Source organism: Callorhinus ursinus, unplaced genomic scaffold, assembly GCF_003265705.2.
Source record: "Callorhinus ursinus isolate GAN/ISIS: 27379988/994484 unplaced genomic scaffold, GSC_fseal_2.0 scaffold27, whole genome shotgun sequence".
Classification (NCBI taxonomy): Eukaryota; Metazoa; Chordata; class Mammalia; order Carnivora; family Otariidae; genus Callorhinus; species Callorhinus ursinus.
The window spans coordinates 11,622,753-11,646,064 of record NW_027397089.1 but is presented as its reverse complement, the minus strand read 5'-3'; the positions used below and the strand labels follow the sequence as shown (position 1 = coordinate 11,646,064).

The 23,312-nt window shown below is 32.9% G+C and overlaps 1 protein-coding gene across 1 annotated transcript in view; it reads left to right on the top strand.

The window, feature by feature from the left end:
* Positions 1-22,581, top strand: part of ETNK1 (ethanolamine kinase 1) — a 67,343-nt gene extending 44,762 nt beyond the window's left edge. Inside the window, exons 5-8 of the mRNA XM_025879726.2 lie at positions 5,673-5,756; positions 7,628-7,788; positions 16,352-16,425; positions 16,768-22,581. Coding sequence (XP_025735511.1) covers positions 5,673-5,756; positions 7,628-7,788; positions 16,352-16,425; positions 16,768-16,840 — 392 coding nt within the window. The 3' untranslated portion in view covers positions 16,841-22,581. The remainder of the gene's footprint in view (positions 1-5,672; positions 5,757-7,627; positions 7,789-16,351; positions 16,426-16,767) is intronic.
* The last annotated feature ends 731 nt before the right edge of the window (positions 22,582-23,312 follow it).

Genomic DNA, 23,312 nt, shown 5'->3' with positions numbered 1-23,312 from the left:
GTATATAAAGTACACAGATTGGAATAGGTACTTAGCAGCTCACAGCTGCTGCTATTATAATAGGGGTTGGCAAACTTTTTTCTGTAAGGTGTAGATAGTACATATTTTAGGCTTTGTGTACCATATTACAGGATCTGTTGCAACTGTTCCACTCTGTTGTAGCACAAACACAGCCACAGAAATACATTAATAAATGTGTTCCATGCTATTTACAAAACCACACAGTGGGCTGGATTTGGCCTGGGCATACATAGTTTGCCAACCCCTTTATTATGTTTGCAGGATGAATTTTACAATGTGCTTGATTCTGAAAAAGTGAAAATAGTTACCATAAGCCAGTGGTTGACTATGTCTTATAGCTAGGGGAATTATGGCTCATAGGTATGAGATGACAATTCAGTTTGTCTTTTAAGTACAGCTTACAGATTTTATCTTAGCTATAACTTGAGTGAGTAAAGTTTAAAAATGTATATATGTATGTGTGTATGAATATATAAGTACATATTTATACACACACACATACACAAAGACTGTGAGCACCTGCAGTTTATAGGCTTCTGCACCTGGGAATGTTACAGGAGATGGTAGGCATCACAGGAAGAAATACTGCCTCTACCTCTTCTCACCATGTCAGTTGACAGGACACAGGAATATGGGAGAACAGTGAGCTTCCTTTCTGAAGGTAATGTGGTAGCTGTCAATATTTTTGAAAAGGTAGTGCCAGGAATTAGGTGATTGGTAAACAGCGGCCCCATTTCTTGCCTTCGGTGAAATGACATCTTAAAAAGGTAAGGGAAGAATACTTAATGATATGATGATAGAATATATTATATAATAAGAGAACTGGAAGCAGGGTTCTTGCTTCCAGATCTGTGAGTCATCTTTTAAATTAATCATTAATTTAAAAAAGAATTTATATTAAGTAGAACAAATTGTAATATTGCTTATAGACTAACTGACTTCAATTCTAATATAATTTCCACTAACCCTTTAACTGCTGCCATGTTAGAAGTAATTGCTAAAGCTTTTGAGTATGTTTTCTCATGTCTTGGTGCTCTCTCTGAATGTTTATTGGTAGCTGTTTCATTTCTCTCCCTCTCCCCATTTCTTCATTAAAAGTTATATAAAGATCTAATATAGAACTTTAAATTTCAGTAATGGCAGTCATTGATTATTTTCCCTGTCAGTGAAATACAAGATGCTGATTTACAGCTATTTAAAGAAATACACATGAGTGGAAGAAAAAGGAAGCTTTTTATGGGAATTACAATGTAAACCAGGGTTTTCTTTAGAGTTTACACACTGTAAAGAGAAAGTGTGTGAGGCACCATTCTCAATCACTCAGTTGGCTCTAAATCTTACCCACTCTAGTTATTATTCAAAGATATTGTGGTTTGGTTGTTTCATTGATATTTTAATGACATAGTTTTTTGTTGTTGTTGTTGTTGGTTTTGTTTTAAAATTTAAGTAAATACAAATGTATTTTTGTATTTGGTGACCTGTATTTTCCAAGGTGGAGTTTTTATGAAGGATAGTCTTAACCTTGTTTTAACTTGTATTCTAGATTACTATTTAGCATCAAATAAATTATCCTTAAATCAGGTTATTAAAAGCTTAAATGGACTGTAAAAGCCTAAACTATTAACTAAACTCTTAAGGAAGAGCTGCCTAAAATAGTTACTAGTTTAGTGTTTTTTCTTTATTTACTCATACGTTCATTCCCACTATATGTTCAAGCATATACGTGGATAAGAATGTCAGAACTGCCATACTTTGTTTTTAGTGTTTAATGCTTATTCCTTCTTCCCTACCACCCATTTAAATAATGTGTGTTATCATTGTCTCAGCATTCTATGCAAAAACCTCCATTGATAAGCATTTTAATACTTACTGTGTGCTAGAAATTACTCTGTGGATTGCATGATTAAAGATGAAAGGGACCTATTGTCCTTCCAGGAAGCCATAGTCCATGTAATGGAGAAGTCAGATCATGAAACATAATTACATTCAGAATGATGAGTGCTGTGGTGAAGGTATACACAGGTACTACTGGATGCCGGAGTGAGGGATGAAGGGAAAGTTTCTCAGAGCAGAATATTCCTTTTCTCTGTATAAGAGAAAAAGCAATTTGCTAACAGTAGTGTAATTATGGTTATTTTTTCTCTTTGTTCTCTTTCTGCCTTACCTAACAGCTGCAGAGCAAGTAGAGTGACTTGAAAAGGTTTTCAAGTTCTCATATTGGTTATTTTGCTTTTTATTTTTATCCTTTTCTCCTTAACAACAAAATAAGGGAATCCAAACAAATGTAGCATGTGAATTTTATAGCCTTAGTTAAATAAACTAATTTTTGGGGTTTTAAAGTACTTTAAAAATTGGCTGTTTTCAACTACACTGAGATTTGAACAATTAAACTCAGTAATGTGTGGATTTCATTTCTGTGAAGATATGCAGGAAATAAAGTAATGAAAGGAAAAATGTAGCTTTTGAAAAATCTGGTTTATAATTTTATTCATTAATCTTATGATTCACCCATTAGGTGTAGTCAGTGTGCTAATTATATAAAGATAAAACATAGGCTTTGCCCTTAAAGCAGTGCTTCTTTACTCTTTCAGAGGTCAGGGATCCCTTGAGAATCTGGAAAATTGAGAATGTCCTCAGAAAATTAACATACACATAAAATTTTGTAAAAAATTTTAAGGAGTATCATTTTTTTTCCACCCTTGAAACCTCAATTAAAAATTCATGTCTTAAAGAATTAACAAGATAGTCGTGCCATCTGAGCTATTAATTCTTAATAGTGATGTGGATGTTCCTCTATAAACAATTGGAAATTTTAGAAATCAGAATTTAAATTTGTATAAGAAAAAAGTTCAGTGTATTTTCTGTTAGTAGGAAAGCATTTTCCAGTAATTTGATTTTTCTGGCACCCAAAATAAGTGAAGTAGGACTCTTTAATTTTATTTTGTTGCAGAAGATTAAATTTAAGGTTGAGTTCCACTTTGTTTGCAATAGTTTGAAAAAAGAATAGTTAATGCAGATTTTTTTTTTAAATTTTCCTTTTAAGCTTTGTGTCTTGTAAAATGTGAGTTTGCCAAATTTTCTTCATCTGCTACAGATTAGGTATGCCATTGTTGCTGCCATGTGGCGGCGCACCCCGTGCTTCTTAAACGCACTGACTGGAGGTTTATCGCATCACTTGTTCACATGCACGGAGCCTGGTAACAGCCTCATCTGTATCTTGTTAGCTTCATTTTCTTATTTTTTAAATTTCATTATTTATAAACTCAACATTGCATTTAAAAATAAAGGCTAGTTTTAATGAATTAATGCTGCTACAAAAAGTCATTGCTAAAATTTTCATACTGAAACAGATTTTAACTTTTGTTAAAATGATCTATGCTTTATTTAAATTGTATTTAAAGCAGGCATTTTTACCTGCCATTTTAACTGTATTTGCCAAATTCTAAATATAATTTTGAAAGTTGAAATTGAAGCTTTTGTTTATGTGGCAAAAGTAAGCTTCAGGACTGGGCTGTGTATTTTTATTGGCATGTAACAGTTAATATGAGCTCTACAAGAATTTGTGTTTAAAGAGTTAAAGTGATCAACAGCTACGATTTAAAAAACTGTGTATTAAAACGGTTTTGGTTGGCTCAGTTGTGCAACCTGTTGAATCTTCTTGAATCCTGATTTCATAAGACCGGTTGGATAGGTATATCCCAAATTATTGTGTTTATTAGTCTCTTATCTATTGACAGTTTTGTTTAGAGAATTCATCTTAATCTTTTTAAACTGTTGTTTTTTTCCTCCTAAAAGTAATGTTTATTGTAAATAATTTAAAATACAAGGGAAAAAAGGGCACTTGTCTATCACCTGTAATGAAACCAGTTGAAATGTATTGTTTTGGTTAATTTCCATTCATCTTTTTCCCCCTATGCATTATATGTTATTTCCTCTCTCTCCAGGCATACTTTTTTAATAATTTGGATCACTGTGTTTACTATTTTATATCTTTTTTTCATATAACATTTGTAATTCTCCTGGTCATCAAATAATTTTTGAAAATGAACATTTTTTTCATGGCTGCAGAGTATTTTATCATGATGGTGATTTTCACCCTTTTATTCCCAGAACAAACTCTAAAACATGTTCTCACTTCCCATTCTGCAGTTTAGTAAAGTGATTTGGTTAACTTTAAGACTGTGGGATAGTTTTTTGAATTCAAGACTATGATACTTGTGGTTCAATTGCAGTGATTTATTGTATTCACCAACATTTTAAAACCTTAAATATATTTTGTCAGTATGCATGTAGATTTTGATAACTGGGTTTTGATACTCTGGAGATGCTTACTTAATTTACTCTAGACTTATTTATACAAGTTTAGAATTACATATTAAATGCAATTACATTAAAATTTTTTTTGCTTTTATGTAAAATATTCCATTTGCCATGATATTTTTGTGTCATGTAATTCTCTTTTTCTGAGTTTGGATATGATCAACGTATATTCCTAAATTAAACATGTATATCTGTATCAAGATCAAAAGCTCTTTTATTTAGGAAATGCCAGTGTGTGTAGACCAGGAGTTTGTTTTGTTACTTCAGTTTGACGTTTAAATGTGTAATGAGGCATTTGCTATGCATTTTCTTGGTATAAGCTGCTTAGGAACTGTTCTTACAGCCATCTCTGTTTGTGTATCCATTTTAACTGTGTGGCCCTGTAAGCCTTTGAGTTTGTGATGCCTGGTGTTGACAGTGACCCATTTTTATTTTTATTTTTTTGATGTCTCTAACTTTCTCTCTCTCTCTTAAACTTTTTCTCTTATCTCTCTTTTAAAAGACCTATTATCTTTGTTGAGACAAACTCTCTATAATACTTAGTACTCAAAAATGAATGTTCCTGAGCAGGAGTATGTTCCTTGGGCAGGTGGAACAGGATTGTCTTTGGAAAAAAAGGAATGAAATATGCATATATATTTAGCATTAATTTAGAATAGGAATCTAGCTTATGTAAAAATTTCTCAAATTAAAAAAAGTTTACAATAAGCCACTATACTTTTGTTCTTTTTAAAAGATAACCACCTTAATGCTGCTCAGGTATGCAATTGGAAATCTTATTTACCTAACATTGCAGGAAAATATGAGTTTATAGCAACCAATTTCTTAAATTAGGGATATTAAGTTGATCAAGTATCATAGCATAACTGCAGAGTTCACAGAATTCATCTTTTAAAGTTTATATTTGATTTGTATATGTAAAATAGCTTGTCAGTTTACTTTTGGACTATCATACTTTGTTAAAATTGCACAGATTATTAATTTCCAAAGATAACTATTCATTTCTAATTAAACTTGAATTTTTAAGTAACTGATGCCCCCTTGTGGTGAAAGGGATATTTTGCTTTTGTTTGAATTCGGAGAATGATTATTTTGACTTTAATATAGTGGACATTAATGTTCACAAAGAAGCTGTTGACAATATGTAATTTGAATTTTGTAAAGCTCATTGCCATAAAATTCACAGCCTTACCCTGTATTGTCTCAGAAGTGCATGTAACCAAGCACATACAATGAGACAAAATTTTGGAAGCTATTTAATTACAAATAGCATAGGGATTTTCTGATCTTATATATGATTTCTTATGTCTTTGTTTTTGTGTCTCACATAGGTGATGTACAGTTCATTGATTATGAATATTCTGGATACAACTACCTGGCATATGATATCGGAAATCATTTCAATGAATTTGCAGGTAAAATCTTAACTAATAGAACAACATATATAACTTTGAAATGATACTTTTAGAATTTTTTTTTTTTTTTTGGTTTGTAGTTTTTCTTCAGAGAAGTTCACCTGGGAGTAGGAACAACATTTTTTAATGCTTTTCTGACCTTGTTGTTTGTTTTTCTTTATTTCTGGAGGAAGGAGAAGAGATGACCCTTTCTTTAATTCCTTAAGGAAAATAAGAAAAGAAATAATACTTGTGGCTTAGAGTAAGACCTGATGTAGTATAAGGTGCTTTATAAATCTCCTCTCATTTTCTTCCTCCACAAGAATCCTGTCACTTAGGTTATTCCCAGTTTACAAATGGGGAAAGTAACTTACCAAGATCACAGTAAAATACAGAGAACTAAGATTTAAAAAATTTTTTTTTAATCAATTAAAAGCCTTTGTTATTTCCATTGTATACTTGAGCTTTAGGACTAAGAAGCTCAATAATTTGTGTTTTTTTGTCTTTGGCTATGAATAATTGAAAAGCATTCCATTTATCCCTGAAAATTCATCTTTTATCACTGTTAAGTATAAAAGTTTTAGGTTTATGTTAAAAGGAATTAATTTAAAATGCATTTTATGACTATATTTAGAAACACGACATGTTCTAAAACTAAAGATTCCCCCTGGAAATTCCCCCTGGATGGTATATACTTAGTAGGAACTTTTCATTGCTGAATTTATATTTGTATAAATTTATGCATTTCTATATTTTCATATACTTCAGGTTATCAGACTGGGAAAAAGTTGGGGAGGATTTTAATTTACATGTTTTCAGTTATTTTCCTACACCAGACTTTTCATATACATACTATATCCCCACACATGTGCTGTACATATTTTCACATATCTTTGGGAGGGAAAACAGCTGTGCATATAATGAGATATCACCATATCCTTGTTAGTATAATGGGTAGTCACTGCTATGAAAGAGGAAACTCCAGTGATCCTAGGATGATTTTCTGTAGGAAAAAATTGAGCTAAAGCTTGTAAGTTAGGTAGAATTTGAAGGAAGGAGGAAGAAAATGTCAAGGTGAGTGTACCTGCTTGTAGGATATAAAACTGATGGAGAATTTAGGGCTTGGGTTATAAGACCAGGGAAGTAAGGTTTGGATCAACTTATGCAGAATGTTGAGTGCTAGGCAAAATAGTATGAACTTTATTTTCTAGGTTAGCATTTTTCAAACTGCACATCTTAAAACCAAATTTGCAGGGTAATTATTTTAAAGCAAGGAATGGAAAAGAAAAGAAGTAGAAAATATCAGAGTTGGAAGGTATAGTTAGAGTACATATTGTTTTGTGGAACTTAATACTAGGAGAGTATATCAAGTTTCAATATAAAATGTATTTCTTACCCCGGGCATAATGGTCAAAAATGTTTTTAGAGCTGTAGTTCTAGGAAATGCTCTAAATATTAGTGTGCATAAGAATTTCCTGAAGTGCTTATTAAAAGCACTTTTGATGTTGGTGATGATGAAATGTATTGTGCTTTAGAATTTAAGTTGGAATGCATTATGATTTTTTGGTTTATTTTAATAAATGCTATTAACATCTAGTTAGGATTCCTATAGGGATTTTTTTTTTTTTTTTATAAAGATTTTATTTATCTGACAGAGAGACGGAGCTAGAGAGGGAACACAAGCAGGGGGAGCAGGAGAGGGAGAAGCAGGCTTCCCGCGGAGCAGGGAGCCTGATGTGCGGGGCTCGATCCCAGCACCCTGGGATCATGACCCGAGCCAAAGGCAGACGCTTAACAACTGAGCCACCCAGGCGCCCCGTCCTCTAGGGATTATTAAATACATAAAGATAATGTGTTTTTAAAATCTTTAGAGTACTTTTTTTCCATTTCAGGTGTGAGTGATGTAGACTATAGTCTCTATCCAGACAGGCAACTACAGGGCCAGTGGCTGCGTTCTTACCTCGAAGCCTACAAAGAATTTAAGGGCTTTGGGACTGAAGTTACTGAAAAGGAGGTGGAAATACTCTTCATTCAGGTCAATCAGTTTGCTTTGGTGAGTTTAAATATAAACAATGAAAGTTGTTTTTTTTTTTTGGTAAGATTCTTAATATAATTTTAAAAAGCTTTTAAATTTTCATCATCTTATAAAACAGTTTCCCATTTTGAATTTTGTGCATTTTTGTTCAAAATAAGGACAAAACACTGTTGTTTACAGTTCCTCTGTTGTAATGCTTTTGAGGACAGAGATTTTGTTTCATTCACTTACATATCCCTAACCTCTAGAAAGACAGTGCCTACCCACACGGTAAATGCCCAGGAATAATTTAATGAATGGATTCTAGTTAGAGTTAGGGTTAATTGTGAAGCACTTCTTTACATTATATCTATTCTCTTTATGTTACAAAAAACATATAATCAAGAACAGATTTATGGGAAATGAGGTTTTCCACAGTACAGTTAATCATCACATCTTAAGATATTAAAAGTAGATTGGAAGAACCAGTAGAATTGTTTTCATAACCAGTATTTTGTCTTTATCTTCTTTGATAAGCAGTTATTTCAAGACCCACTTCTCTGTACTCTTAAGCACATTTGTTTTTTAAAAAATAGTTCATTTAAATTACCTTTTGAGAATGTGATGAATTAGAATGAGCTTTCAGCTAAGGTGTTACACAAATTGAATACTAGTTTGAAGTTATTTTAGCTACTTATTTTTAGTTTTAATATAATTTGGTACAGTTGACATGGGGAATATTTGCTGTGTTGTCTTTACAAATAGACCCTGTTGATGGTTCATAGGTGTACTGTTTCCATTGTCTTAAGAGCAGCATTTTCCCAGAGCCATTCAGAATACATCTCAAGTAAGAGGATGTGCAGAAACTTGACTCATCTTCTATTCTGGTATCTATTTTCAGTAGAACTGTTGACTAAACTAATGGCATGCTCTCCAGCTGGCCCTAGGATGCCTGCTGTTTCTTTATATTCTATTTAAGCATGATCTTAAAGTAGGGAATGTAGGGTTTTTTTCTCACAAGGTCACTTAATGAGCTTTAGAATCACCCTAATACTTCTGTTTAGCCAGTTTCTATATTAACATGAGGAATATTATTGTTGCTATAATTTATATTTTTTATGCACCCATTAACATAAATTATTCCTAATGCATTGAATTTATTAATTTCCACAAAAAGTCCACATACCTTATAAATTCTTAGTCAAAGAACCACTGTTTACTATTAGAGAGCTAACTTGGGTTCCTTGTAAACTTTTGATGGTAAAAATTCAACAACTTTGGATACTGTGGTTGTATTATATATACATGGTATTGAAAAATAATTCTGGATTGATTATCAAATTGTTTATAAATATCTGTTAATCAGATATCTAGTAATTATTATTACTTTGGGTCATGTAGATTGGAGGCTTAAAAGAAGAATAAAACAGTGCATTTCTTCAAAGTACTTATAATTAGGAAGGGCAAATAATGTACAAAAAAGTTCTTTTTGGGTAACATTTAACGCCCATCCCTATTTAAAATACTTAGCAAATTAGAATTGGAGGGAAACTTACTTAACCTGATTAAAAAAACAGTATTTAACCTGGTTTTTTAAAAAAGAATATATGAAATATACAGCAAACATATTCATGAAATGTCACATGTTCAGTAGAAGGTCTTATAGAAAAAGAATTAGAGGATGGTTGAGACAAAAAACTTCAGTACCTTTTTAATAATGCTGCTCATTTAGCGTGTCTTCAATTTACATAATCTTTAGTTTTCATGTAATCATTACACAGTAAGTTTATGCTCTGAGATTCTCATACCAGTTTCCAGTTTTTCCCCATTAAGAAACCATTGAGAACCAGTTATGAAGCCAAGTTTCTTTGAATTCCTCCTCTTATTTAAATTGTTCTGGAATCCTCTCTCTTTTGAGGTGGGTTACTTTCTTGCATCAGGGCCTCTTTTGCTATCTTCAGAATAGAAAGAATATAGCAAAATTTAGATGAATGCTCACATTTGGCTTCAGCCCCTCTTACTGAGATTACTAATTTTCCTGAGATTTGATGAATCTGCCATTCTTTTTCAAGATTGTTTTTGTAGGTTGTTTTTTTTTTTTTACACTAGCCAGTTTATGTAATTCTCTTACCAACTCTTAATTTCATCCCACAGTCGTTTAGTAAATGTCTGTCACAGTCTCAAGTGTTTGAATGAGTAAATAATTGGGAAGGTAGGGGGAAATAAAAGCAAACCCTCAATCTTTTTTCTTTATCATCTTTCATGCGCTCTTCAGACCACTGCAGTCTTGTCTTCTCCTCTCACTATTAAAAAAAAAAGTTCATGTCAGGGTTACCAATAATGACATAATTACTAAGTCCAGTTTAGACTTTATCTTTTTTTTTTAAAGATTTTATTTATTTATTCATGAAAGACAGAGAAAGAGAGAGAGAGGCAGAGGGAGAAGCAGGCTCCCAAGGAGTAGGGAACCCGAAGCGGGACTCGATCCCAGGACCCTGGGATCATGACCTGAGCCAAAGGCAGACGCTTAACCATCTGAGCCACCCAGGCGCCCTAGACTTTATCTTTTTGTAAACTTTGTCTTTATCTTACTTGCTCTTCCCATATCATTTAACAGTATTTGCCATTGATTTAGAATTTTCTCTTTCATTGCCTTTTGTGATAACCATTCTTCCTTGGTTCTCCTCATTTGTGTTTTCCTCCTCAGTTTCCTTCCTTGACTATTTTTTCTTCCTCTTTTCCCAATCCTTTCATAATACTGGTATTCCCTAGTGTCCTGAATATGGGCTCTCCCCTCTCCTTTCACTTTATATACTTTCATTGGGTGATCTAATTCCATGACTTTTTTTTTTAAGATTTTTTTTTTTTTTATTCATTTGAGAGAGAGCGAGCGAGGGCAGGAGCGGGGGGGGAGGGTCATTGGGAGAGGGAGAAGCAGACTCCCCATTGAGCAGGGACCCTAACTTGGGGCTCGATCCCAGCACCCTGGGATCATGACCTGAGTCGAAGGCAGATGCTTAACTGACTGAGCCACCCAGGTCCCCCTACCTAATTCCATGACTTTTAGTGTCCTTTCTGTTAATGATCCCAAGTTGAATTGCTTTCCTCTGCCAATCTCCCGATTAGTATCTGCCTCTATCTGGTGTTCCTTTTGTAATTGAGCACAGTATGTCCAAACTTGAATTTTATTTCATGCACCCTGTCTTCTGTCCCATTATTTATTCTTTATTCTGTCTTGGTTTAATTAAAATATCATCTGAATTCTGTTTTCTGAAACCAGGAAAGGAGGAATTTTCTTTTACGTTTTGAGTTACTCTTCATTCTCACATTTTTTCTATTTCCAAATTCTGTTACTCCCAGTTCCTAAGATTCTCTCAATTCTAACCCTTTCTCCTTAATTGTATGATCTTTGACTAAGCTCTTAATCTCTCACCTGTGTTAGCCTTTGCCGATCTCTTTGCCTCCAGGTTTTTTCTATCTGTATTTCATCCTGTCATTTAAAAAGTTACCTTTTTTTTTTTTTTTAAAGATTTTATTTATTTATTTGCGAGAGGGAGAATGAGAGATAGAGAGAATGAGAGGGAAGAGGGTCAGAGGGAGAAGCAGACTCCCCGCTGAGCAGGGAGCCCGATGCGGGACTCGATCCTGGGACTCCAGGATCATGACCTGAGCCGAAGGCAGTCGCTTAACCAACTGAGCCACCCAGGCGCCCTAAAAAGTTACCTTTTTAATAACTAGATCTAATTCATGAATCTAATTTTATCACGTTCATACTTTATGGTTTCCTGTGACCTATAGAGTGAAATCCAAATGATAACATTCTTCAAATTCTTATTTCCCATTTTCTGCCTCCCATTTCTGCTCTAGCAGAATCATCTTGTTTTCTGTACGATCCATGATGTTTGAAGCCTATATGCTTTTTTATAATTATTTCTTCCTACCTAGACTGCCCTTTTCCCTGCATCCTCTGACAAGTTCCTCTTGTTCCATTTGGACATGTCTTAAATACCGTTTCCTCCTTTGGGACTCTTCCTTCTTTGATCACTTGTCACAAAGACCTCATATACATTATAAAACTGAAAACTGAGATGATAAGTGGGGAAAAGAGGGTTTTTTAGGATTTTATTTTTAGAGAGTGCGTGTGCATTCTCACACATGAACACACACACACAGGCAGGGAAAGGGGCAGAAGGGGAGAGGGAGAGGGAGAGGGAGAGAATCCCAGGTAGACTCCACTCCTAGTGGGCATGGAACCTGAGCATGGAACCCGACCAACGCAGGCCTCCATCCCATGACCCTGAGATCATGACCTGAGCCACGTGGGATGCTCAACCGACTGAGCCACCCAGGTGCCCTGGAAAATGGCTGGTTAAATGTTTGTTTATTGCTGAGGGCATGAGCAGACTTGTAAATATTAAAAGACTTCACGTGTCATTGATTGTTTACTGTAACTAATATTAAGATGGTAAACAAAAGTAGGTATTTGTACTGTAAAATCAACTAGAGTATACATAATGGGTTTTTAAAGCTGTTCAGAGTCTTTAGACACATTATTTTCAGACTTTGGATTATTTCTAAATGAAATCTTAAGAGTTTTTAGGGGTTTTTCAGAAAGGATACATTTTAGTTATTTGTTCATCATATAAAGCCTTGAATTTTTCTTTGCAACAGAGATGAGTAGCCTAGAAGTTAAAATGCCCTTTGATAGACTTACCTATCTATAAATTCCAAATCTGAAAAAAATAGGTAAATCACACAGAACATTACATTATTTTATTTGGACTTAAATATTCTCTTTGCCATTTTGGGGAATACAAATGATGAATGGACTCTTTCCTGCATTTCCTTTTCATCCATTTAAGACTCTAATTTTACATATAAATTTTTCATTTTTCACCCTGTAAAAGGTATTAACCTGCCAAAATGAGATTTTTGTAAAGTTTTATGTATAATTCTTGTCTAGTGTAGAATCATTTATTTATATGAATGAATGCTGCCTGAGGTGGAGGGAAGAGCTGGTTTGATGTTATTTTTAGGTGTAGAATTTCCCACTTTCAGTCTTTCCTACTTACAGAATTAGCCTAATAGGAAGACATTACAGTAGCATCTACAGATGCTTTTTGTATCACTTAAAATATACCTAAGTGATTTAGACTAGTGGATCTCAAACTTTCTGGTCTCAGGATTCCCCCTTTACACTTCAAGATTTTTTTTTAAGACCTCTATGAGCTTTTGTTTGTTTAGGTTAATTGTGAAGATTTATCGTATTGAAAATTAAATTCAAATTATTAAGTAAATATTTTTTAAAATAATAAACTTCTAGGGGTGCCTGGGTGGCATAGTCCGTTAAGCATTTGACTCTTGGTTTTGGCTCAGGTTGTGATATCAGGGTTGTGGGATTGAGCCCTGCATTGGGCTCTGTGCTCAGCATGGAATCTACTTGAGAGTCTCTCTGCCCTTTCCCTTTACCCCTCTTGATTGTTCCCCCTGCCAAAATAAATGAGGTAACTATTTTCTGAAACAAAAACAATTAGAAGAATGGCATTATTTAAACTTTTGCAAATCTCTGTAATATCTGGCTTAATAAAAGCTGGATTCTTATAACTACTTTTGCATTTCATCTGTTGCAATATATTGGTTTGGTTAAAGTATATAAAGAAAGTTCTGTTTCACACACGTGTTGTTGGAAGAGGTGAATATTTTGCCTTTTCAGATAATTGTGGATATTCTCTTTGCTACTTCACCAAAACTCAGCAAGATCATTTCTTAAAGGTTAGTTGTAATGTGCAGTCTGAAAACATCAGTTAACTTTTTGCTCCAGTACATTATAATCCATTGGTTTACCTTGCACTTTGAATGGCTCTTTTAGTAGTGTGTGATTTTGTAGTTTTAACATTAGTAAGTATTATTTGGAAAATACTGATTTGAGTTTGTATAGATCTTACAAATACTGATACATCTTATATAAAAATATCACATCCATTGATACCACAATCAGTATCATCAGAAAAAGTTTTAAGTACTGTATTGAGAAGCTGTTAAGCTCACAGGGTCAAATACAGATTTTCCAAAGTTCTAATTTTAGGTTGAATACTTGAAGACTATCATTGGCAACAACTACTGTCAATTAGTTTCATTGAAATGACAAGTTCTCTTTTTTTAATCTGAGAAATATCTGCCAAATGTCCAAGTCTAATAACTAGTTCGAATATCAGTTATTCTTTCAAGTAAAAATGATTTTCCATTAAAGATGTACAAGTTCAGTTCACAACTCAGTCATAAATGTTTTTTCTTAAAAGAATCTTCCTCCTTTGGGTAGAAATACAATAAAATGAATAGTTTCAGTGGCTTCATAAAGGACATTCTTTAGTGAGACTGGCCTTTTACTGTGTGTAGTGATGATGTGTGTGTGTGTGGATGTTTGGTACTGCTGTCTTGACATATTGTAAGGTACCAGTAGCTTCACCCACCATTGCTTTTTTAAACCATCGGTGCAGATACTAAGATAGTCAAAAAGGCAAGTAACACATTAATAATATTATAAAAAATAGTTTTGGGCCTCAGGAATCTCCCATGGTTGAGAACCACTGTTTTATACTTTAAAAAGAAGGAAGGTGCATCTCATCTCATAATTCACTTCTCAATACCTGAGACATCCTTGGGTAGAAAGAAGACCATTTTTGAAAATTTTTATTATTTTTATCATTCTTATTTATATAATGATTTATTAGCATTTTATTGAATGTTTGTTACATACTGGATATAGAGACTAGGCTCCAATGAATCTTTAAAAAAAAAAACTTGTTAACATAAACAGCATTTAAATGAAAAATAACTGTTTTCTAAAACAAAAAACAATTAGAAGAATGGCATTATTTAAACTTTTGCAAATCTCTGCAGTATCTGGCTTAATAAAAGCCAGATTCTTATATCTACTTTTGCATTTCATCTGTTGCAATATATTGGTTTGGTTAAAGTATATAAAGAAAGTTCTGTTTCACACGTGTTTTGGGAAGAGATGAATATCACATCTTCATTTTACAGATGGGGAAACAAAGGTACAGATGGGTTAATTAAATTGCTCAAAGCCATACAGCTAGTAATTTTTGCAGTTTGACTCCAGAGCTCAGCTTTTTTTTTTCCCTAAGTTAACCATTAGGCTTCATGTACATGTACTTTAGGTGTTTACTCTTTACAACATTGTTTATTCTTTCTATATTTGATGGGAAGTTATATATTCTGATAGTGATTTTTTTGAGGAAGTTAAAAACAAATGCAATAATTTTAAAATAGATATTTTTACAGCAACATACTGTAAAGAGATCTTTAGAGGGTAAAATTTTTTTTAATGTGTATAATTTCTATTAATCCTGTGTGGAATACAGAATGGCTAATAGAGTCTCATCTTTTTTTTTTTAAAGATCTTATTTATTTATTTGACAGAGAGAGAGACGATGAGAGAGGGAACACAAAGGGGGGGAGTGGGAAAGGGAGAAGCAGGCTTCCCGCAGAGCAGGGAGTCCGATGCAGGGCTCGATCCCAGGACCCTGAGATCACGACTTGAGCTGAAGGCAGATGCTTAATAGACTGAGCCATGCTGGTGCCCCTAGTTTCTCATATTTTAAGTGATGATTTGGACATTAAAAATTTGTGACTTATTGAAGGTTGCAAAAGGAGTTAGTGACAGGACCTGAACTTGAACCCTCACAGTTCTCAATTCAAATTAAGAATCCTTTCTCATACACCATGTTGTTTTACGTTACCAAATTGGGTTGTTTGGTTGTTTTCATACCAAGATCACGGCTGTGGAGTAATTTCTTTTTAGATACCTTTTGTTGTTACTATAGGGAATTTAGCTGAAATAAGACCCTTATAAAGTCTTTAAGACTTTTTTTTTCTAGTTGTAATATTTCTAGTTGGAATAGACTACTTCGTGGGAAGTGGAGTTTTATGATTATCAGAATCTTAAAATATTTTCGTGTTTAACTGGAAATAGATTATAAAGCACACAAGTAGTTATTTTACAGTCCCTACACATTCATCTGTTTTTCTCTTGAAGTCTTAAGACCCATTTTTCTCTGACATAAGTAAAATCATGTTACTTTATGTCATGGTTGGTTATGCAGAATTGTTGGGCCAGTAAAAATTGTTTTCAGATGTTATGTCTAGAACATTTTTCATATTTAAATATATCTTTTGTTTTTGAGATTTGGGCTTTTTTGTTTATATTTTTTATGTCAAAAAACAAAGTCTTTTGGTAATTATGTATTTTATAGGAAAGCCTGTTAGCAATTATAACCAACATCTATTAGTGCTTATGCCGAACTCTGTCTCCACAAAGCAGTTACAGGAATTGGGCGCTTATGTTTTAAGCAGTTATAATATATTCTAACCTCTTTTGGTGTGGACAGAAGTGATCTGTAGCCATCCAGGTAACCGCACACTTTAGTATTACCTGTGTTTTAAATATTTTATATAAAAAAAAGCATCAAGACAGTATTCTGCATGGAGTTGATGAAAAGGGGAAACATTAATTATTTGATAATTGTTTTATAGAGAAATATATTATCATAATTCTTGATTATCCTTCTCTCCTTTTTAGGCTTCTCATTTCTTTTGGGGATTATGGGCTTTGATTCAAGCCAAATACTCCACTATTGATTTTGATTTCCTTGGGTAAGTTTAATTGTGCTATATGCATTACATTTGTCCCTGCTTTTTTTTTTCTCTTTTGATGTACACGTAGAACCCATAGGGTACACTGTAGTTATTATTTTTAGTCAAATGTTATAAGGGTTGCATACATTTAAATAATTGGTCTGTAAGGAAATCCTGGTATCATCTCTTAAATACTGTATTAGGAAAGTGTCCAGTAGGTGGTGCAATAAACTAAAAATATGTCCTTTGAAAAATCCTAAAACTTTAAAAAAAAAATCGGTTTAGAAGGGTGAGTGGAAAATGAAGAAGGATTAAGTTTTTCATTTTTTATTAATTCTGTTGTTATTCATTTCTCACTAGGTATGCAATTGTTCGTTTTAACCAATACTTTAAAATGAAGCCTGAAGTTACTGCATTAAAAGTGCCTGAGTAAAGAAGAGATTTGATTATTCTCAAGTAGCTGAACAATGCTTGTGTATCTTTTCTTAAGAAATTTTGAAAAGCCAATATTTGTTAAAATTCTGTTGTTTAATTTGGTTATCTTGCTTTACAAATTATGCCTCTAAACAACCAATCTATTTTTTAAATAGACTGAATGATGTCAAGAAGTATACCTACTGCTATCAGTATGTGGTGGATTAGAAGTTTGTTAAATCTGCAAAAAGGTATAAATATGTCAGTTTAATCCTTTCTTTGATAATTTAATCTATGTTATATGTGAATTATTTATTATAAATTTAACATAATTCTGTGACTGCTTTCATCTGTTTCATCTGTTGGTTGAGTGTAAGCAATGGAAATGTTCCAGAGAAAACTTTTTTAAAGTTTTACTTTAATAAAAAAATCTAGGTGTTCAGTGTAACCTTTTTATCTTGATACACTATAAGAAATATGAATCATTCACTCTTGAAATGCCAGATACTGGTATAGATAGCTTAGGGTGTTCATAGAAAAGTATCTGTGTATGAGGGTAAACTATATTTACTGTCTACGTTTAGTGGTACATCTTTTTGAATTGAATATTGGAAAGTTTTTCTGGGGGGGGAATATATCTTAAAATTAAATTCTCCTTTCCATACATAGTCTGGCAGTATAAATATTAATATTTACCTATAATCCTGGAATAGATATATGATTTTATGTTACCAAAATCTGCATTAAATAATGTTTTCATATACTAAATATGGTCATTTAAGTTGCTAGTTCTTAAAATTTGATATCACTTTTTTTAAACCAAAAATTTTGTTTTACTTATTGAAATATTCTGTGTTTTTGTCTGTTTAGCTAGTAGAACAAATGCTCATTTTTGAAACAAAGATAGAATGATTATCATACTTGGGAACAAGAAAATAGCATTTAGATAGATTCTTTTTTACCTTTCAAGATTCATTCCTTAAGACTTTGTTTCATGTTTTAGTTTGGCTCCGTCTTTAGAGTGATAGCAAATGATTGCGTGATATATGTAGCTTCAGAGAAATAAAATTAAAAGCAGTTAAAAGAAATAAGGAACATTTAGGACATTGATCTGATACACTTAAAATCTAACAAAATGTGAATTAAACAGAAATATTCATGGTAGGAGGGCTTCTGTTCTAGTTTCTCTTGATTTTGTTTGTGTATTTTTTATTTCGTTTGGGAATGAAAGGGTGGCAATTATATGGAAGGAAGTTAGATCTTTGCAATAAGTAGGCTTCAAGTTTTGAAGACTGCTTGCTGCTGTGTGGAGTTGAGCAGTCGTTAACTTTACTTAGAAAATTAGTCTGACAAGCTTTGCACTTTGGTCACATAAGTGCCCATGTACAAAGTTGACTTAATGAATCTGCATATTCAGAATATGCAACTACAAATATATCCTCTGAGAAATCTTCTGGGGAGTTTGATGTATTATTCCAAATGACTTATATTCTCAGATAAGTGCTTTAAAATACTTGGATTATCTCAAGATGTTTAAAGCTAATAAAGTAAGTAGAAACACTTAAAGGCCATTTTAAATGGTAAATTCTAGTTACATAAATAGAATCTTAAAATCTGCTTGTGTCTATAACAGTGTTAGACTAAGATTTGTTTTCTACCTCCCCAATGTTACAAATGTTCACTTCTGTTTTTATAAACCATATTACTATAGGATCAATAGAATTTTACCTAATTGACTGAATGGAACCAATTAAACAATTAATAGCTTTTTACATAATGTTAGAGTGAGCTTGAAGAATTGTTTTTGGTGGAATTTTCATCTGTGGTTGGAACATTTTCTTAGGACAATGAATAATATGTAATACCCTTGATTTATTTTTTATTTATTTTTTATTTTTTTTGTTTTCTAACTTTACTTAAAGTGCAACAGTATATATCTTGGAGAACTATGGGAGGAGAGAAGACCAGTTTTCTACTTTACTCCATATTCTTCCAACTACTTTGAGTAGAGATTCACTGAGCCTTTGCTGGTAGATTGTGCATAGCTGCTAGCTGTGATACTCAGAGAGGTTCATACAGAACTGAATGTAAAGGTGAAGAGAGCCTCTCACTTTAGCCCTAGGAGTACGCAGTGGAAGCTGGAAACAAAATGAGACATTTAAGATATTTTCCCCACTCTGTGGCTAGATTTTGGGTGTAATGATGCTCCCACATCCTGTACAGGTTTTTGGGATCATGCTGCAGACTAATAAGAGGATTCAAAATTGCTTCCCTTTTTATTGACCATTTAAAGGATTCTAAAGGAAAAACATCCTTCTAAAATTTGTCCTTTGGCTTGCTGAGATAGTCTGTTGCTTTTTTATGTTAAGCTAAGGAACTTGAATGCCTTACCTAATAACTCAGCTGGTAGTAAGTTCATTTTGTAAATAACGAAAAGGGTTGTTAGAGAAGTGGCATTCATGTATACTCGTTGTTAGTCAATAGACCATAGTGGCCTGGATGCTTTAACAAGCAAAATTCCACATTTTTTCCTTTTGTTCCTTATATACTTGTATGATCTTACCTGACCAGTAATATATATATATATATATATATATTTTCTTTTTTTTTTTTTTTCCCTCCTGACCCTATGCTACCACCTGATTTTCTGGAAATCAGAGAGATGTGGTAGTAATCATACTGTTCACATGGTCATTTGAGATCAACATGAGCACAAAACTCAACTAGGTCTGCCTGGAATGTATATAAAACGGTGTAAATAAAAATTTGTAAAGTAGTGTGAATTGTATGTTGCATATGAGATTGAGTATTGTTTTGCATTTTCTTTTGTAGATTTTTTTTTTTTTTTTTTTTTGGTAAGCAAATGATTCAGCTCTTCGGTTTTAGACTGGAAATAGCCAAAAGTTCTGGCTGCACAGTGGGATAACAAGAGGAACTGGAAAAATAGGGTTTATCAGTTTTTGTTAATGTCAGTACTTATTTATTTAGCCTCTCAGTGCCTAATATGACTTTTCTTCATTCTTTAGTTGGCCATTAGTTTTTGTGAGATTAGGTTCCTATAAGCAGTAAATTAATACACTGCTAGAGCTCCTTTCTTTGAGTCATGATTCTAAGCTAAAGCAAATTAAAAATATAATGTGATGATTGCAGACTGAAGTATTATCCTTTCCTATTTTCAAGGTTGTTAACTTTTTTTCTACAAAGAAGAAAAAACCTTGAAATTTTACATGTCTCTGTATGAATCTAAATCCCATATATATGAGATATGATAATAGCTCTTGGTTCAACTTAAGCATATCTCATTTGGCTTCTCTAAATATGAAGTTGTTCATTAGGGGATTGTAAAAGACAAAAGATGTAAGTCATGAGTAATCTTTTAATGACTGCTATTTTCATCTTTGCTGAACTACAAATATTTATTTCAGCTTATAAATAAGTTACTAAGCTTCCAGAATTAAAGGAAAAAAATTCCCCTAAGCACTCACAATTAAAAATTAAAAACCTTCACTTTATATAGGTTATCCTTTTTTATATTACACAAAGATTTCTGTATCATTTTTAATTCCTTCATAATAAGAATGAGAATACTATCAGTTTGATTTTCTGCTTTAAATTGCTTTTAATAAGCATTTTAGATGCATTCCAAAGTGATAGAGACTTAAGCTTCTAATATTAATCAGTCATTCAGTTGATAGACAAAGTTACCAATGCTTTATGCTAGGAGGAGAATTTTGTTATGGGCAGCAACTTACACTACTTTCCTCAAAAGGCAAACACAAGTAATTATTATGCACAAAGGAAATGAATTATAAGTATGTGGTAAAGCAGCATTCTCTTTATTTCAAAATTGATGTGCTCTGATTTTTCTTCCTTAGTTCATTAGATTTAGAATGTCCTTTGACTGGAAACTTAGCTACATATTAAAGCAATCTGTTTTGCTTTTCTTTTCTTTCTTTCTTTCTTTTTTTTTAAAGATGTAGTTATATTGAACCACCTTTTTTTCCCCAGTTACATATCACTTGTGTGATTACAGTGTTATGTCTTGGGTTTGATGTTTTTGGACAGAAAAGCATATCAGTTATTTTAAATGATATTTCCCCCCCCCATCTTTGAAGCTTAGTCTGTAAATGTGTTGATATAAAAGAAAATGCTTGGGTTTGCATTACTTGAATACTTGAAAACTGAAATTAGTAAGGTATCTTACATAATGAATTAGATTTTTCTTTTTTTTTTGAATTAGATTTTTCTGAACACGGTTTTTACACAAACAACTTTCATTTCTGGATCATAATTTGAAATAGAAGGTTTCAACTCTTTGGGAAAAAATGACAGGCTTATAGAAAAATACCCTTTTGTGTTTCAGGCATCCCAAATTCAACTTTTTTTGTAGGTTTCTGTCCTAAAACCTGCTTTCTCTTTTCTCCTGTAGTTAATGCACTTACTACGCTATAGATGTTATCAAACAGCAGGTTAAAGTAAAATCTCTGTTCATTATGAATCTTTCAGCTTTTCTAGTTATGAAAAATTGCTCTGTAAAATACTCAATCCCTAAATATAGGCATTTTTGTTTACATCTTACCCATTAATGGTATAAATACCATTAATCATTTTAACAAAACACAAGATGTTTATAAAAATTGAAAACATGTTGTATTTCAGCTAGTTAGTGAAGGGTAAGAAGAAGCTGGCTTTGAATTGTTTCATTAGTTAAATTTCAAAACTCTTTAATAAAGGAATTTTCAGAGATAGGTTGAGACCCAGTAGTATCCATGTAAACTAGCTTTTATGGCCTGGAGAAAACGCCCAAAAAACAGTAGAGGAGACGAGAAGATTTACTTGCCATGGTTGTGGTGTGCTGCTACTTCAATTTAGGTAGTGACATACTAAAATTTTATTGTCCAGTAATCTGAAGAAATTCCCTGTTGTTTATGTGTACTAAACTAACTATAAATTGGTGAAATCTGCTAAGCGGAAACTTTTTAACTGTACTGTATTGAGGAACCTTTTTACAGCTGGGTGAAGTTTCCATGATACGAAGTATTTGAATTTTAAAATATACTGTTATCATAAGAAATAAGACATGGCATTATTCCATGTTCTCAAGTAATAATTTCCTTATTGAGTTTCAGAAGAAAAAAACAAAATGAATAATTGTAACTGCGTTAGCTGTATGTTGAATTGGAAAATTGTGGCATAAAGCTTAAATTTGTGTTTATCAAATGTGAACCATAGTAGTATAATGCTGCTTTGTATATACTGTAAGTGCTACAAATAGTCTCAGCACTGAAAATGTATTGATACCTCTCAAATGAATGCAAATTTTGATGTAGGTGTTTTGATATGCCTCAGAAAGTATCTGAGTGTCTGAGAACTTGTTAATCTGTTAATGGAGATACTTCCTGTTTTTCATTGCATATTTTCATGTTTAAAATCTAATTTTTACATTTTTACTACTGTTAATTTAAGTGTAAAATTTGTTCTGTGGATAAAAATGAGGTTGCCAGTGAAGAAAATTAAAAACAGCCTCATTCATGTAACTGCTTAAGTAAAAATACATTTTTGCTGTATGTTCATAAACTTTTAATGAAGTTGTTTGTATTTCTGTTTGAATATAAGTGATGTTTAGGCTTTATTTCTGTTTAATAAGGCCTTTCACCATTGATTAAATGAAGGAATGTATCTTTTTGAAGAGATTTATATTCTGTAAATAAAAATTGGTTGTAACAATAAAGTTGGGTTCTAACTGCAGTGTACCATAAATCTTGTTATTTCAACTTATTTTGGTGGTTTTTCTTTTTTGAGGGGGCAGAAAACAAGACTTTTCAAAATGTGTAACTATGTATTTGAAGTGATTATTTTTTTAAATTTTTTTATTAACATATATTATTTGTTTCAGGGGTACAGGTCTGTGATTCATCAGTCTTACACAATTCACAGTGCTCACCATAGCACATAACCTCCCCAGTGTCCATCACCCAGCCACCCCCTCCCTCCCACCCACCTCCACTCCAGCAACCCTGTTTGTTTCCTGAGATTAAGAGTCTCTTATGGTTTGTCTCCCTGTCTGGTTTTGTCTTGTTTCATTTTTCCCTCCCTTCCCCTATGATCCTCTGTCTTGTTTCTCAAATTCCTCCTATCAATGAGATCATATGATACTTGTCTTTCTCTGATTGACTTATTTCGCTTAGCATAATACCTTCTAGTTCCATCCACTCCATTCCCACCAACAGTGTAGGAGGGTTCCCCTTTCCCTGCATCCTCGCCAACATCTGTCGTTTCCTGACTTGTTGATTTTAGCCATTCTGACGGGTGTGAGGTGGTATCTCATTGAGGTTTTGATTTGGATTTCCCTGATGCCGAGTGATGTTGAGCACTTTTTCATGTATCTGTTGGCCATTTAGATGTCTTCTTTGCAGAAATGTCTGTTCATGTCTTCTGCCCATTTCTTGATTGGATTATATGTTCTTTGGGTCTTGAGTTTGAGAAGTTCT